Source organism: Lissotriton helveticus, chromosome 7, assembly GCF_964261635.1.
Source record: "Lissotriton helveticus chromosome 7, aLisHel1.1, whole genome shotgun sequence".
Taxonomy (NCBI): domain Eukaryota; kingdom Metazoa; phylum Chordata; class Amphibia; order Caudata; family Salamandridae; genus Lissotriton; species Lissotriton helveticus.
The window spans coordinates 1,026,125,718-1,026,144,012 of NC_136068.1; the positions used below are offsets into that span (position 1 = coordinate 1,026,125,718).

The 18,295-nt window shown below is 42.1% G+C and overlaps 1 protein-coding gene across 8 annotated transcripts in view; it reads left to right on the plus strand.

Annotated features, from left to right (window-relative positions):
• Positions 1–18,295, plus strand: part of CSNK1D (casein kinase 1 delta) — a 662,772-nt gene that overhangs the window by 280,607 nt on the left and 363,870 nt on the right. For 2 of the 8 annotated variants that reach the window (XM_078653755.1, XM_078653759.1), the window contains exons 9-10: positions 7,705–7,766; positions 12,055–14,175. The exons of 4 other annotated variants lie outside the window; for them this stretch is intronic. In XM_078653755.1, coding sequence (XP_078509881.1) covers positions 7,705–7,737 — 33 coding nt within the window. In that variant the 3' untranslated portion in view covers positions 7,738–7,766; positions 12,055–14,175. Of the gene's footprint in view, positions 1–7,704; positions 7,767–12,054; positions 14,176–18,295 lie in introns of those variants that run through there. 2 more of the 8 variants (XM_078653754.1, XM_078653758.1) reach the window with 1 other exon arrangement.

Sequence of the window (18,295 nt, forward strand, 5' to 3'; positions counted from 1 at the left end):
CCTCCAGTGGGGCTGCGAGCTCATTCTACTAGAGCTACGGCAGCAACTACTGCTTTGTCACATGGAGTCCCACTCATTGACATCTGGCAGGCGGCTTCTATGCACATGTTCACCAGACATTACTGCCTGGATAGTCAATCAAATCAAAAATAGCTTTATTTCGATTGTGGAATAGCAATCATAAAAGCATACAGTTAAAATGATCACAATAAATTTCATTATAAAATCACAAAAGAACACAGTTTAAAAACGTATTTAGCAATATCTTATTAACTAATTCAAGATAAAAATAGAACCATTACTACTGTGCAAAAGTGCATTTAATGGTGCATACATTTTCTCCTGTAGACCACTTTTTTCAAGAAGGCTGCGGTTATTAGAACACCTTTTTCATTATCTAAAAATTGTAATAACAATAGGGCTGGGCGACATTGTCGTAGGCCCAACTGTTTAAAAAAAAAAAAGGCACCAACAACAGTCGTCTAACAGTAGCATAAAATTTACAAAATAGAATAACATGCATCGTGGATTGGGGAGACATATTATCACAGGGACAAGGCTGGAGGTCTCGCGACCAATCATTAGTAGCGGGAAAACTGACTAGTCTATGAAAGATCCCCAGCCTGAAACTAGTTAATAAAAATCTATCATAATTGCCGGGTACAAAAATTAAGTAAGGTTGAATATTAAAAGTGTTTAATAGCATTTGATTATACAGGACAGTGGGCTTTACGATCTCAGTCGTCATTCTTAGAGTATCCAACAGTATCGAGCCCTCTCTCTTAAAGTCCTTTCTTGTTACTGCCGTGATAGTAGGAGGATTTAAGAAATACTCTGGAGTACCAAGATCCTTACAGAATTTATACACATAACTCAGCCAGGGGATCCTCATTTCAAAATATCTGAGAGGATATCTCTATTCAGTCTGGTTTCCTTTTTTGACCATAGCCTGTGCCATAATAGCACAGGCTCAAGTCTGATTAAATCAGATATAAATGGAAGGCCTAATTCTGCATGGCAGATGTAACCAGAGGTATTACTTGGGAGAGCTAAAATATATTTTAAATTTTTTTTCGACTGACTGGATAGGTGTAGAATCACCAAACCCCCATATCCCACTCCCATATAGGGCAGCGGATACACATTTTACCTTGTATATTTTAATTAGTTCAACGGGAGGTCTTTTACCCAGTTTTTGGCAAAAATAGTGAGTGCAGATGTGGTGCATAAAAGCGCCAATTTCTTTGCTGCTACAGCTTGTACCCAGGAGTCGTTCTGTGCAAACAATATGCCCAAGTAAGAACATTTTTAGTGGCCTCTAGCTTCTGTCCTGCAATAAAAAATTCTCTCTTAACCTTAAAACCCCTGCCACAGCGCATAATACAAGTTTAGTGGAGTTAACCCTTAATCCAAGATCTTTCATGAAAAGGGTAAAACTATCCACAACTCGCTGTAGGCCCACTTGAGTACGTGACATCTACACGGCATAGTCTGCATATAAAAGAGCTGGAATTGGGCGGCCAGATACATAAGGGGAATCTAAATTATCTCTGCACAGGGCATCCTCCAACCCATTTATATACAGGTTAAAAAGAAATGGAGCCAGGACACATCCCTGCCTGACTCCACTCCTAATCGGGATTGCAGCCGTGCGTTCACCCTTCAAACCATATCGAAACCGAGGCGTCATTATAAAAACGCTTAAGAAAATAAATAATATTTTCATCAACCCCTAAATTTCCCAGCAATCTCCATAATTTAGAGTGGACCACGCAGTCAAAAGTGGCCGAGAGGTCCACAAAAGCTATAAACATGTTTCCTTTCTTGGCCCTTGTGTATTTCCACACCAACAGTAAAAGGTTTAAGCCTTGTTCTACTGTCCCTAGACCAGCTCGGAATCCCTACTGCAAATCAGATAAAATGGAATTTTCGTCAGCCCAGTCCAAAAGGCGTCCCAACAAAATCCGACCAGCTAACTTCGTAAAAGAGTCCAACAAAGAAATGGGTCTATAGCATCCCGGGTCATGCCTGTCCCCTTTTTTGAAAATAAGGACAATAATGGACTCTACCCAGGTAGATAAAAAAAACAGAGTTGCAGCTTGCATTAAGCACATGCACCAGAAGGGGCCCCCACAGAGGTACATTCGCCTTGAATATATCTATGGGGACACCATCCTGGCCAGGGGCCTTACCACCCAGGCTGGCATATAAGGCCCCCTCAACTTCCTCCAAAGTAAACACAAGATCTCTTGAATTAAGGGGATAATTAGTAGGACAAGCAACAACTAAAGATTCGTCCCCTTCATATACCTTGGCAAAATGCTCGATCCATTCTGTTTCTGGTATAGCTATCTCAATTTTAGGACCGTTTTCCTCAGATAAAAAAGGAGATCTAATAACCTTCCAGAAGCCTGCACAATTGTTAATTACTGAAGCTAAGTGCAGTGCCTCCCAAGCCTCTTGCTTTATCGTGTTCTTCCTATCTCTGACCGCTAATTTATAAGCATTCCTAGCTCTCCTCACCTCGGGAATACTTCTTGGTTTTTTATGTAGTTCTTTCTTTAAAAGTGCATAAGCTTGAGTGCATCTGGAATCAAACCACCCACTCTGAGCTCTATTACGTTTATGTTGCCTAATAAGGGAATCCCTTATTGTATTTGTTCTTGTTAAAAAAGAGGCTAAAAGGGTAACAGGGGCGGTATCTTCACTCAGGCAAATCGCAAACTCTGTCCTACATTTACTGGTTATTAATTACAGCATTTCCGATTGATCTACCATGGCCCATCGTAAGGAATAACCGTTGGTACTACCAATTCATAAGTTCTCTAGAACTCGATCTCTTTTGCTTGTCCCTGTGGTTTTCTTAATTGGCAGTGTAACAACTAGGCAGAGAGGAAAATGATCACTAAGGGAGTTATCAGAGACGTAAAAAGAACGGAGTCTATGAGCATTGTTACTAGTAACAAAAACGTAATCAACCGTAGAGCAACAACCCCTACCATTGAATGTGGGGGGAAGGGGGGCTGGCTGTGCACATAATTCATTAACAAAACCAAGGTCAAAACTGTTAATAAATTCATTTAACTGTTCCCCTAAAGGAGTATGACTAAAGTGTGAGGGGCATGTACCCTCTTCCCACAATGCTCCACATAGATAGTCTTCTGCGTTTCCACATAGCGTACAGTTAAAATCCCCTGCCAAAAGTATCATCATGTCTTTCCTTTTACTTTTAGCTAGGCGTGTCAATGTTTGAGACATATTCTTAATAACATTACATACTGCACCTTAAGGGATATTATTATAAAAATTGACCAGGGCAATAGAAAAAACTGTCTAAATCCATCAAAAGAAGTTGGATAATAAGTATTCTTAACGGGCTCTGTGATTTGTTTTAAGTTCAAATTGTTAGAAAGGTATACACACAGCCCCCCCCTTAGCTCTCCCACTCAAGCCCTCAACTGCCGGGGTATGATAAGTCATATACCCATTTAAATGGACCGCTTCCTTGGTCCAAGTCTCTTGGAAACAAAGCACCTCTTGATGAATGAAATCCCACCTGGATAGTAGAGTGCGGAGGGATGGCTACTTTGCCCGTTCTGTCCTCCAGGACTTTATGGTGTCAACATTGTTCGCAGTCCCTCCTCCAGGGTTCGCATTGTTGGGGTATTTATTCTAAGGTAAGGAATCTATAACTAATTATCTTTAAGATGAACAAGTTAGTCACCTTCAGTAATGATAATGTCTTTCCTGTAGGCAATTAGGGCACAACAACCAAGTGCACTGGTGAGCAATTCAAAGTCTTATTTTGCAAATCACGAAGTCCTATATGAATGACGCTTCACTCTCCCAGGTCCCGCCGCCATAGACCCAGTCCTCAAAAATGAATTCTACAAATGGAAAGAAGAGTTAATGTATCAGCTATGGTATCCAGCTGAGTTGAGCTCATGAAGAGTTGAAGAACTGTAAGGATAAACTCTTAGGAGATGCATTGGAGCCCTGATGACGCCCAAGTGAGGACGATATGCGTAGGCTGACGATTGGATATTGTTATATTTGGCTGACGATTGGATACAGTTACAGTTGGAGCTTTTCCTTTGAATTAATAAATGGAAAACACATATGAAACAAGTTTGCCTATGGATTTGAGTCTCGAAAAAAAAGAATTGATTGGATACCATAGAGGATACATTGACGCTCCTCTTCATTTGTAGAATTCACCTTCAGTAATGATGTATCTGTAAGAGACATACATTAGTTATAGATTCCTTACCGCTCCACCCATTCTCCCCTCTCGGCGAACTGAATTCTAGGGATAGGGACTTCTGGCATGGAAAGTAGTGTCAGAACTGACGTCCGCGCCAAGGGGTGGTGTCTAAGTAGACACCGCGACGTCATTCCGACGACGACTGTCACGGAGTCAACCGACGCGCGGGGGTACAGCTGAGAAAAAAATTCTCTGGATCCAGTCTGACGCCTAGGGGTAATTCTAAAGTAAGGAATCTATAACAAATGTCACTTAGATACATTGTTACCAAAGGTAAGTAACTTGTTCTTAAGTCTTCATGATAACCCCACTGGATATTGGAGTGCGGCATGTTTTTAAAGACTATTGTTAAGCTTTAGTGAAGAAAGGAAAGTGTAATCCTCTCATACAGCCCAGTCTTATAATTCCATTGACTTATGACTGAAGAACTACTGGGTGTCTCCTATGGTTCGAACACTGACACGGTCATGAGAACTTACTCTTTTTAAAAAAAAATTTTTTTAACAATGCCGATAAACTGAAGTGTGTGGTAAATTCTTTCTTAAAAAGGAAAATTTGGCTTCATCTGGATGCCTTTAGGTCCGCTGAACCTGGACTAGAAATCGAATAATGTTTTTAGTAGCTGTAGGTACATGTGAACTATCATGCAGTGCTTTAGTATTTTGTACGAGAGTTTGAATTCATGTTATGCACACTCGGCAAGGGCTTCTCTTTAGTCCTAGAACCTAAATTGCAGTATTATGTACTGTTCAGTTCATAGGTGTTGCTTCTGGAGCACATGAAATACTTAGCTAAGTCAAAGTGATTGTATGTTGTGATTAATAAGCACTTCGGTAACAGGCAAAAAGTACATTTAGACGTTATTTAATGTAGTATTGTCTTGTCAGTTCTTCAGAGTACAGTAGTCTACTGTAGGATTAATCTGCTCTGAATGCATATTACTTGTGTTGATTTGATAGATTTTGTGCTGCCTTACCATTAGCAAATTTAAACACAGCTAGTCTCCAAATGGAAAACCTATTTATTACATTAAAGCCAGTTATGGTTTTATTTCAAGCTGAGTATTTTGTATAGCTGTTATCAGCATGGATGTGATCATTTATTGACTGGCAACAGGATATATTAATATATTGCTCAAAATGCAAGTGCTACATCCTGCCAGCTTCTTACCATTTGTTCAGAAAACTTTTGCCGCCAAGGGGCTAGAATGGAAACCGCTTTGATTATACTAAAGTAGGCTCTGAAATCATAGCATGTTCCTCTCGTTATTATGCCATACCCATACATGTCCCTCACCATATGTCCTCAACCCATTCATGGCCGTCTTGGCATATAGTCAGTAGCCCCAAACATATAATTCCGCAGCATGCCCTGGCTCTGCACAGATGTGCTCCCACTTCACCTTTTATATTAAACTTTCATTCTACTAACACCACTTAGGTTTACAAATCTATACTCGCACTACAAAACTTTAAAAATAGGGTCCTAGGGAAATCTTTAGAGACCAAACAGTATTCAATCCCCAATCTATCACTAAACAACAAAACAAACTACCGGTCTAACCAACAAAAGAAAATAACAGAAACTCTCAGATGTCTAGGCCAAAGAAAGAAAACAACATACATTGAAAAAGAATACCATCAGCCCACACAAGTGGCTACTCTTCGTCATCTGGGATTTATCGGTGTCGCCATATTCATGCAACCCACCAAGTTGAGTATCAAAACTCAGCTAGTTTTGTACCCCAAAGATCAGTACAGCCACTTGCAAGTCTTGATATGAGGTGCTGAGGGTTTGCAGTGCAAAAAGTGAAAATTATACAGTGAATATAATAAAATTGGCTACTCGGATAACAAGCATTATCCCAGTGCCAAACTTAAAAACAGTACGCTGGCAGTTTTAAAGAATAACTGTCAATTGCGATGGAAAAAGAGGTCTACATGTTTGAGCCGCTAAGCTTTCATCCGGACCAAAATAACGCTACTGAAAAAGTATTTTGTGCAAAGAAACCAAACGGAATGAATTGGTACAATACAGCCTACCAGTATCCTGTAGCTTCACTCAGGTAGGCTAGTCATACAGGAACCTTTAAATTAATTCCTACAAAAATGAAAAAGGGTGTGTTACAAACAGGATTAAATCTCATCCCATCTTTCTTGACCAAGACTATGTAGGAATGAATTTAAAGGTTCCGGTATGACAAGCTTACCTGAGGGAAGCTACAGTATACTGGTAGGCTGTATTGTACCAATTCATTCTGTTTGGTTTCTCTGCACAAAATACTTTTGCAGTAGCGTTATTTTGGTCCTGACGAAAGCCTAGCGGCTGAAACATGTAGACCTCTTTTTCCATCGCAATTGACAGTTATTCTTTAAAACTGCCAGCGTACTGTTTTTCAGTTTGGCATTGGGATAATGCCAATTTTAGCATCTTCATTGTATAATTTTCACTTTTTGCACTGCAAACCCTCAGCACCTCATATCAAGACTTGCAAGTGTCTGTACCGATCTTTGGGGTACAAAACTAGCTGAGTTTCGATACTCATTTTGGTGGGTTGCATGAATATGGCGACCCCCATGAATCCCAGATGACGAAGAGTAGCCACTTGTGTGGGCTGATGGGGGTAGTTTCTTGTTTTGTTGTTTTCAAATCTATACTTCCATGTTCGACTGAATGCCCTGGGGTCTCATGTGCACATGGGACGCCCTACAGGTCCCTGGCCTCAGCCATATGCCACCTCCACTCTCCTTGGCTACCTATTTGCTTTTCTTGGACATGCTACTTGGCGCAGTCCCACCTATAACAGTTCATGTTTTCCCACAACTCTCCGGCAGACCCCACTGATGCTAGATGCATGTTACTAATCTCACCAATCACCCACACCCCATAACAGATAACCCTAGCATCAGTATTTCCAACTGGCATGTTCTTGCAACACCAGTACATGTACCCATGCTCCAAGGGCCCACTTCCGTAATACTTGTCTCTATTGGTCTTCTATTAGCCTTTGACTTGCCACAGATTTACAGGTAAACACATCTTGCTCACTCTTCGACCCAGTCAAACATGTTCCAATGATTCACTGACTATTTTATTCATGACACTGTAGTATTCTTCATCCACAGACTACCTCTTTAGCCACTGGGCCTGTGCATTTTCTTAAGACTCACACAAGATTCAGCTTGCTCTGTCCATTCATACACATACACCCCCTGACTTGGCTCCTATCACTTGTACACCTAATCTACTCAGCTTCCAATTTGTTTTGTTTAATTTGGATGCTCTTATTAATTTATTTGCTGATACTAGAGAAATGTTAAGTATCTTAAACAAATATGAAGTTCTTAATGGTTGCATTTTCTGTGAAATCCTGATATTGTGGGCAATTACATGGTTACAAATGGCTATCTCCCGTCCCCTTCCCTCCCTCCCCACCTCAGAATAGCGCTCCCTCCGAGCACGATGGCAAGTAGCCGCTCGTCGCATTTCAAGGCCTCCTTGGGTGAGTATGATGTCCATCCTGTCTTCAGACACCATGCGTTTTAGTGGCTTGGTGAGCTTACCTCAACGCATATAGTTCATGGCTTGGGCTGTCAGAATCAACTGAATTCCCATTGCTTTCCAGTTCCTGCCCATTCACTCTTAAAAATGGTGCTTTGAGGATTAGTTGTTTTACATACGCGCGTAATTGGAATGAACTGTCATTTATACAGTAGCACTGCCGTCAAATCACTGTGCCTTGCCCTTTGATAGCCTCAGGAATCCAGTCAGAAGTGGGTGTTAAAGGGTTGATAATCAGTATGTTGGTTATCAAGGTTATCTTCGTGGATACTTCCTTATGTCTTGTCAAAGCCTTAAATAACTGCTTAAATGCTAGCCTTAAGTTCACAATACCTTAAACAATTTTGAAGATGCTGAAAATTGAATTGTTGGCTTAAATCTGTTCAGAGAACAGTGTTTGTGTGAAAACATAAGTAGGCGATATCTGTCTTCTGTCTCTGGGTCGCCATCACCTTGGTTCTTTTTTTTTTTTTACGTTATGGAACTAATATTGCAGTACTTTGAGTAATTTACATGCAAGGTTTACTAACCTGTTTCCCTTCGTTGCCAGAGTTGTTGATATATGTAAGGCTTCTAGAGGTGTCAGTAATGCCTCTAGAATATTCGTAACAAATCTGCATCCACTACCTCGGCCAGTAGTCTATTTTCTGAGTGATACCTTGCCTTTCTGCTGATTAGGACTGATACAGAACTACTTGGCTCAATCCATGCGCTGCCTCCGATCAGTTCCATGGTATTTGTCACAGATCCATGCCAACTGCCTGTGGTACCTCACACCCATCATGCGCCAACCATCTATTCCAATGCAGATTTCTACTGCTTGAGAACTGTCTTAAGTACCTCAGTCATAAAAGCTCTTGTTATCACTTGTGCGGTTTTAGATCGGAGTTCCAATGTATACGAGAGGCTGTGTTGGGCTTTTAAAGACTGGAACGGCGAAACACTATTCCACGGTCCATTGTACTGCAAGATACACTGCCATAAACTTCATACAACATCAAGCTAAGTTGAGCAATTCCAGTTCCTTATGATGATCACCACAACTGGAGGTTTTGCGTCTGCTGCTGTTGAGCTAGATGCAGGCAGTTCTAGATGTTCTTCTGCTATTGGCATTTGGCCTCAAGTCCCGCAGTTTCTAGCTTTGCTAGGGCCTTGTATCGTTACTACCCACCTTCATTCCTAAAAGTATTTTGATGCCTTCAGTAATTGAGCCTAGACAAGATTTAAGGCATTGCACTTCTATGGCATGCCATACTGTCTGTCTTCTCCAGTTTAAGCTTTGGCTGACTTGTAGCAAATATTCTTTGTCAGACGTTTATACTCCGTTTTCCTTTTAAACTGTAAAAACATTTTGGGGGCTCATTCAAAATCTTGGGAACTTGAAAATGTTAAGATACCTCTGCATGTTTACGTAAAAACATCCACCTAGCTAAACAAAGTGTTTTTCATATATTTGTCTGAAACAGCATGGGCAAATCGTCCCCCTCCGTGAATGGACAAAGTGGAACCGCCCTGGCAAAGTGGACCACACTATTTAGCTTTTTAGCTCTGCCACTTTTGTTTAAACAGTGAAATGGACTTGTGATGCATCACGCTGTTCTTGAGGGTTCAAATGTTTGACTTTTGTCATAGGATTAGAACATTTGAGCAACAATACTTTTGCCATATTTATTTCATGTACTGCTGTTTTTGTCTGTTATATCTACTTTTTTCGTATTCTTTTTTCAGTTCCCTAATGTTTTTGGTGGATTTTTTTAATCCTTGGACGGCATGTAGATCTGCACTTAAAACCTTGGTTCATCCGTTTGGTGTGACATTGAATTTTATTAGGCTTGTTAATGTTCTTATGGGCACTACTCTAAAATGGTAATACTAGTAAACCTTTGTGTAAAGCCCACCATTCATTTACCACCCGTGTCAGGGTCCCTATTAATAAATCCAACTGAACTGTTTTTGCCGACTTCTGTGCTTCCATGTCCACCATGTGAGACTGTCCTGGAATGTAATATGGAATTGTAGACACTTGGCCACAAGCCTGTGGGGCCCAATATATGAAATGATTGTAGTTCATGTTCATAATCTCTGGAGTTAATCTTTTCTCTGAATATGGGTGAGACGTGGTAACCGCTAAGGTTCTGGTAAAGATCCACACATTTGCAGTGTTTTAGTTAATTGGTGCATCTTTCAAAACTTTTAAGACTAGGGTGAGTTGTTTCTTGATCCAGGAGCTGGTGGTTTTACCCAGAAATGAAATGCAGCCTTTGGGGACAATCCATTTGAACTGCCTTTAACAAGAATGGGATTGCCCTGAAAGACATGGTTAGGCAGAAACTATGCTCCTGTAGTCAATCTAAAAAGGAAAGGAGCATAGTGACGCACATTACACAAATATTTGTTTGGCTGTGGATCTACATAGCTTTGTAGGTGTACTAAGAGCACACATGAAGTAAATTAGCCGAACTCTGAAATGGATCTGTAACTTGCAGTGGAAGTAGAACTTTATAGGAAGGGACTGCACTACCCTGATTGCCCTATCCTAAATCTAGCAAGTCCCAAATATAGTGAAATGTTGCAGTCAGCCAGTACTGGTCCATCTGTGACTAAATGTCACTTGGAGTCAGATATTTAGCATCTTTTTTCCATGAACACCATTTCAGACCCTCAGTTTACTTCTTATGGTCTATTTCGTTCTGAACCAATCACAAGGAAACAATTTGTGCTAAAATGTAAAGATTGTTTTGAGCTAGAGGTAGGGATGAAAAATGAAGAACTCGAGTTGTGTCCAATTTGGCAACTATGTGAAATGATTTCCACAGACACCCATTGCTACTCCAGGAATGCGCCGCATCCAGCACTCTTGCGTTTGGCTTTCAGTATCCTACTACTTGCTCCTCTGGGTATTTTTTTCTTTTTGTGATTGTCATGTAATCTGCATTAACCTTGTGGAGCAGTGCGTATTGGAGTACATTCTCTGCCCTTGTGAGACTGACACATGTCTGGCTTTGAGGCTAACAAAGAGTGTTTTTAGAAAATCTAATCCTAACCTCTGTGATTGCTTTTTTGGTATTATGAAAGCGGACAAGTCCGTGCAATCTGTTTTGAGTTTTGCTAATATGAAGAATGTTGATCTAATTTGCAATAAAAGTTTAATTGGAGTTGCGATTATCCATTTGTATTGATTCCATAAACTCACTGCTTCTGCTATTATTTTCAAGCAATTATCACAATATTGCATGTTTTAATGCAGCACTTACAGCTTATCTTTTCCTGTAATTTATTTTGCCATGTGTAATGCTTTTTGCTCTGCATTATGTCCAGTTGCTATCTGTGTAGATGGGTTGGAGGCTTAAAGTGAATTTGACATTTTTGGATATGTTGTAAAACTTATGATTTTTTTTTTCGTCGTGAGCCTTTGGCAAGTACAGGAAGTCAGGGTGCCCTATACTATCCTTCATCGCAATCCTCCTCTTTGCTGCCCGTGGGTACCGGAAATGTGATTGTCCACTGAAATGCCACCAGTTTTAAGCACTTATGATTTTGGCTAATAAGGGAGCCACGGGACAAAGGAGGTTTACCCGGAATTGCACAATTTTAACCAGTGTGACATCGGGTTTTAGAGCTCTTATCTTCTGGTTCCAGAAAAAGAACGTTTGGCATAAGACCCTTCTCTTGCCTAAACAGTTGTTGTTTTGCTAGGCGTAATAAAATTTTACCAATATATTGAATTGTGCATCTTTTTCGTGAACGTGCAATTTCCATTTCTATTCTTTTTCTTGTTCCCAAATTGTCTGTTTACAAGACATTTCTGTCCAAAGATCATGATTACTGGTCATTCCAAGTTGAATGCTTCTCATGAAATGCTAAAAAGTGTTTTTCCTACTGGTAAATTCTTAGCTACATATCTGATCTTGATCAGCCATTTTAATAGCTTTTCCATTTGGTACATGAAAGATTTGTGGAGTACGTTGAGCATGACCTTAGTAGCCATTTCTTCAGCGTGCTTCTGCGTGTGACCATATTTTGCAGATTCATAGCTTTACTCCTGCAGAATCCCCTGTACCCGCAACACACAACCATCACATTCAAACTTTGTGATCCGAACTGAAATGCATGCAAGATGAAAGGAAGTATTTATTGTTTGGGCAGAGTGTGAACCCTCCTTTGAGGATCCCTCTGCTGAGAATCCTACTAGGATTTTTACTGATTCTAACATGTTCTTTGACTCGCAGATCCCCGGCCGAGTAGCGCCTAGTGGACTTCAGTCTGCTGTTCACCGATGAGAGCAGCTCTGCCGCGGAGGGCAGATCGTGCATGGCTGATCTAGTATCTTACCAATGGCTTTACTAGCAAAAACAGGACTGAACAATTCACCTGGAGCTCGCCATGCCTTTTACAAAGATGCTCAAGGGACAATGGACAAACTCGCAGCTGCCATCGCGGGAAGCTTTGAACACAAACTTTGATGCCCTAAAATGAAACTCTGTAGCAAGAGGGCTGCTAAGAGGCATCTTAATGGTTTTCCGCTGAATACAGAATAGCCATTTTAGTTTTCCTCCACGGGCGGTAGACAGTAGCCCTTTTTATTGTTCTACTGTAACTATAAATCTTTTACGTTGTTTAAGAGTTTTATATCATTTTGCTAAACTATTGGGCTTGTGTCAGTCTTTTACTATTCACTGTAAAAATTTAGAATTTGAAAAACCTGAAGTAAAGCTAAAATGACTTGAAATTTCTGCTAAATTCATTACACAGGAGGGTTGGAGCTTGTTTGTGAACTGAAGCAATCAGATTTTATTTAAACTGTACTTTTTGTATGATCTTATTTTTTCAAATGTTTTTTTATTTTAAAATGTCTACGTATTCATTTGCATTTGTTTCATAGCTTTGCAATCCAGTACCATGGATTGCTAAATTCTGTGTCTAAATCTGCGGTCCTGAAAGAGACATTGTTCCTAGTACAGTAAATAGTGGGCGGATGGTTATTTAAATCCGCGACATGTCTGCTATCTCAAGAAGCATGTGAAGAATATAGATCAGTGATTTCACATATGACCTTATCTTTTTAGTTCTAATTAAATATTTTCTACAGGGTGAGTTGCACAGAACCACATTATCTCCATTACAGCCAAAGTCTGCATTTCACATTGTGGTAGGGTTGCAGGCACTGCTGTTTATTCATTGGATGCTGGCGTTGAATCCTGCTGGTACTTGTTACTAATTCAGGTCAACCTTTAAAGCAGGACTAAGGACCAATGCTTGTAAACAAAATCCCTCGTGTGGAAAGGTGGAATTGGAGCAGACAGTGTGCGGGCCCATCGGGATGCCTCGCTTTACATCCAAGATCTGCATCAGGGGAATTCAGTTCTTTTCTTTGTTTTTTATTCTCTGTTTAGTTAATGGGTGTTGGAAAGTAGCATTGCCGAATTCTTGATTGAGTTGGCGATAAGTGAAAGTGGCCCACGGAGTAGTACCAATTCACATAATAGTGGAATCCAGATTAAAAATTGTAGTTCTAAAACATTCATATGAAGAGAGAAACTAAACATTTTGTCTTACTGATACATCCTCAAATGTACCCCTCCTCTTCTCTTCTTCGCCCCATAGAACCCTCTTTCAGTATTGAAGGGAGTGCACTGTAACCATTACTTTGTTACTGGACCGAAGACTTTTCTTCCAAAGTTAAAATATGGCAGATTAAACTGGTTTCCTAAAATGTTCTTACAGTTAGTATAATCAAGTGTTTTACGAATGTGTATTGTTTTCTGTTGCTGTTCAAGTGTTTGTTTCTTGTCCTTTAACTGACTCCGCACATTCAAAGGCACAAATTATTCCTGTCTGCCATTTTCAGTCAGTCTGACTATTTCAGAGCAACGCCTGGGTCCTTGGGAGTGCTCAGAAGTCTGGGAACCTGTATGCTGTCTGAAGTGCATCCAAAAAAATGGAACGTTTGGTCAGTTGGGAATTGTGCATAGATCTTTTCATACAGAGATGTTATCACTTTAGGCATGTGCACTAGCGTCAGGCGTGCTTTCTATGTAAATATCTGTGAAGTATGATGTTATACTCGCAAGAGATAAAAGGCAATCTTTACCTTCCTCCATGTAGTCTGATCCTTAGCTGTGTACTGTTTGAGTGGGCTCAAATGCAAGTGTAGAACTGTTTTTGGTTGTGGACAGATTTTGCCCTTTTCACAATAGTTAAAACTCCCTCATTGCCACTTCAAGAAATGTATCTAGAATGTCTGTATAAACCTGTGTACTGTATTGGTAACCGATATCTCGAACTCATTTGTATTGCCACTGTATTTGTGTACCTTAACAATTGTGTAAATAAATTCCTAATGACTTCTACCAGTTTTAGTTTTAAGTACTTAAATTGCTTTAAATTCTGGGGTACATTGTAATGTAATCATTTGTCATGTAGTTTCAAAGCAGTGTTCAAATCGATTCAGTGCTTTCTTGTTTTAGTGATTGAATGGTTGAATGGTTGGTATATTAATATATGAAGTATGTTTTTGTAGCATACTGTCACAGAATTGACTGAGCAGAACCACATCCACATGTAAGCGTTACTGCTGCACGCTGTCATTGGGTCCTTTCCATGCTCAGCTTCTGAAATGAATATGAAGTTATTTTCTCAAAATTGTCGGGTCTTCTGCTGATTTCAATATTTTAATGAACAATGTCCCCACTCAAAATGAAAAGTTTTAAAGTTGTGCTGTAACTGCTGGAAGCAGATCTTGGTTACTGATCTGCACACGGTGTCTTTGGTGCTTTGGCTCCAGACACAACTGTCATGTGATAAGTGTGCCCTCATGCACCTGAAGCCCTTTCAACATGAACACTCAAAGCTGAATGCAAGTTGCAGTGTTAGTGTAGGTCCCTTACCTCTTTCAGATTCTTGGCCTGAGCTCTGTCCTTGGGATGTTCCCTTAATCTTTCCACTTTCCTCTTTAAGCCTAAGGTAAGTCCAAGTCCACCTGCAAGCATACAAAGCAAGATTTGACCCCATCCCGTCACTCTGACTCCAGTTAGAAGGCACCAAGGTGTAAAGATTAGACTCCCTCTGTCTGTTGCCGGTCACTGAGCAGATTTATTAGCTGATCCTGACGTGCTCAAAGTTTCCCTGCCTGTCATGAACATATAAGCAGAAGAGGCCTTCAAGGAGGCCATGTTACAAATATTCAGTACGTTTCTGGCTGCTTCTAATACACCTTAGGGCTGCAAGCACCTACAGAGGCCTCCAATTGGGTGATTGCCGTCAGGTCTCTGCCCAGTTTGGGGCCCCTTACTGAGCCTGTACTGACTTCCAACCAGGCCCCAAGATCCACACAGATTGTTGCCACCTGGACACCACCGAAGGAATGATCATGTGCTGATGCCCATATCAGACTTTGAGTTGACATCAGCCCGAGCTCAGCTAATTTTGTTAATGTGTGCTAAGAAATTACAAAAGCGCAACGTATCTAACCCCCTCTGGCTGTACTGTGTCACAGCTATCGACAGAAGCTCTGTTATTCTGACTCTGAACCTCTGCCAGAGCAAAGTGCACTCCTGATGATGGTAAAGTCGATGACTTGCAAACCCCTCCGCTCCCCCTCCCAAGTTACACTGATGATGCCTTATACCATGATTTATAAATCGCCAGTGGGCTTGACAATTCCCCTGAGACCAAACTGGACTATCCACAAAGGCAACCAACAGAGGAGATTGCTTAATTTGCAGTGGTGATTTGGAATACCACCTTAATTGAAACTAAAATAAATGTTTTAAGAGGCGTCCTATGGCCCAGGCTTGTAACATCTGAGCCCTTACTTTTATTTAATGATCCATTTAATGATCTCCTCACAGATACTGTAACAGCTCCTTAACTAAAGCCATGCTCGTGCCTACCTGTGAACAGGCACATAGCCAGGTGTCCTAGACTGGTAATCCAAGTTTTCTCAGTAGGCGCACCATACTCTAGAGAGCCTTATTGTGCAGTCATTGACCAGCAAAGTGGATGCCAATTAATTTCCCACCACCCCTCTGGATATGTAACTTTAAAGGATTGATACCTTTCAGCAAACATGTTTTGCAACTTGAATCTTTTCTAGACTCACATGCTGTGCATTAGTTCGAGGCATGTGGGCTGCTGAATTCATATCTACTGCATAGATCGCCGCCTAGTGTTGGGTCCGGATGATTGCACATTGTTGTCCTGGAAGAGTCTTCGAAGTATCACGAGATGGGTGGCTCCTCCCCTGGACTACAGTGCGCATGGGCATCGACTCCATCCCCAGATTGTTTTTTTCCGCCATTGGGTTTGGATGCATATTTGTTCCCTTAAGTTCGGAATATATATAAAACTTTCTTTTTGGCCAAAAGGCCTTTAGTATATCGTAGGTATTGTCTTACGATCGGTGCCTGAGTCTGTTTCAACTCAGTTCCCGAGTCAAACATCCTGAGGAGTCGCGTGACTTCTCGGCGCTGAAGGCCCAGTCACCGCCAGAGGCTTATCGACGACACCTGATGGAACGGAGCCCGTTCAAGAGGTGCCCCGTATGTAACTCGAAATATCCTCATATCGACGTCCACCCGGTGTGCAACAAGTGCCTGTTGACGGATCACGATGAAGCAAGCTGTATGGCTTGTTCTCGTTTCCGATCCAAGAAGACTATTCGACTTTGGCGCGCAGCGCGCCAGGAGGCCCAGCAGTCGGCACCTGACCCGGTTAACATTTTTGATACCGAAGAGGATGAGGGAGTCGAGCAGGAAGTTTGAGAGTCTGATCCTGCATCGGAGAACAACTTCAACTACGACGCAGATGTCGAGATGGTCGATATTACTAACGTCGTCGACTAGGTAGGAGACGACGATGTGGTCTTTGGGGCCGGAGAAGATAGCTCAGGCGAGGAGCTAGGCCCAACCGTCGATACGGGGGCCGAAAGACTTACTAAGGCTCAGGTCGAGGGATCGCCACATGGCCTTACCCAAGATCTTATAATGGGTTCCACAGCCTCGCCTCAAGGCCCGGCTTCGGACACTTCTAAGGAGCCACAAGTTGGGAAATCGAAACCGAAAGAGAAAGCATCGGTGTCTACGCAATCGAAAGCACTGGAGGCAGCATTGAAACCAAAAGTGCGTATTGCGTTGATCGGCTCGAAGTCCTTGGAACTATCGGCGCCGAAAAAGCTTCAAGGTGTCATCGACCCGGTGAGGTCGCTAACGGGTGTCGACCCAAAGACTGTAACAAACAAAAAACAGGTCAAGGACGTCGACCCGAAAAAATCGGCGCCGAGGAGCGTCGACACAGATAAAGGACTCGGACCGCAGAAGGTTCTCGATCCTACACGTCGGACGGACAAGGCCAAAAGCGCTACAACCCTCGAGTCCACGCCTGGCGTTGGATCGAAGGAACCTGTCAAGTCAACGCAGCCGTCCGCCTCCTTCTCGAAGCTGGTGTCTGAGTCGTTGAAGCGAATTAAAGAGAAAACTTCCACTGTCGGTCCGAAGGATACTTCCCCATCGACGCCGGCTGCTAAATCTCACAGTTCACGCTGCCGCCGAAAGTGGTGCCTAAGGCCTTCGCCCCTAAGACGACCGTCGAAGGGTCTAAGCAGCCGTCAGCGGGACAAAAGACTGGGCCCGGGTTAGTGGTCGCAAAGCATCGACAACCCCCGCTTCAAGAGCAGCCGGAACAGTTCATTGACGCCGACACTGGTAGACTTTCAATTTACAAGCGAAAGATCACCCTGGAACAGCCTATGGAGTCCTATAAAATCCCATTAAAAAAGGATTCCACTACTTCACCCGTTCTTGTCGAACCAATATCTCCACGTGGCCAAGACACTGCTCCTATCTCGCCCACTTATTCAGATGGGGAGACAGGGGGAGGTGACGATGAGAAGTACAACTACCCTATAGACACTGATCCTGAAGATCATAATGAACCCTGGGCAGACGCTGCTGACCCAGGAGATCCACACACTGCCCCAGACAGTCAGGTGTATGCTGTAAAAACCTCGCCTACTGAAGACTCGGCGGCATTTAATGCGCTTATTGAACGGGCAGCCAAAAATCATGATGTCCAGCTCCATGCTGACCCGATTGAAGTGGATTTTCTGTATGACACCTTTTCCACCTCTGAAAAAAACAGTCAAGACTCTTCCAATGCTAAAGGGTGTCTTAAAACATGCTGGTGACATCTTCAAGGAGGCCACGAGGGCCAGGGTGTTAAACCCCAGAATTGATAAGAAGTACAAACCGGCGCCTGGGGACCCTACATACATCAAGGGCCAGTTGCCGTTGGACTCTCTAGTTGTTTCCAATGCCCGGAAGAGGGCAAATTTACAAACAACGGTTGATGCTCCTCCCCCTGACAAAGAATCGAAAGTGCTAGAAGCATCAGGGAAAAGGGTAGCAGCTCAAGCGGCCAATATCTGGCGCATTTCAAACACTCAGGCGCTCTTAGCCAGATATGACAGGGCCC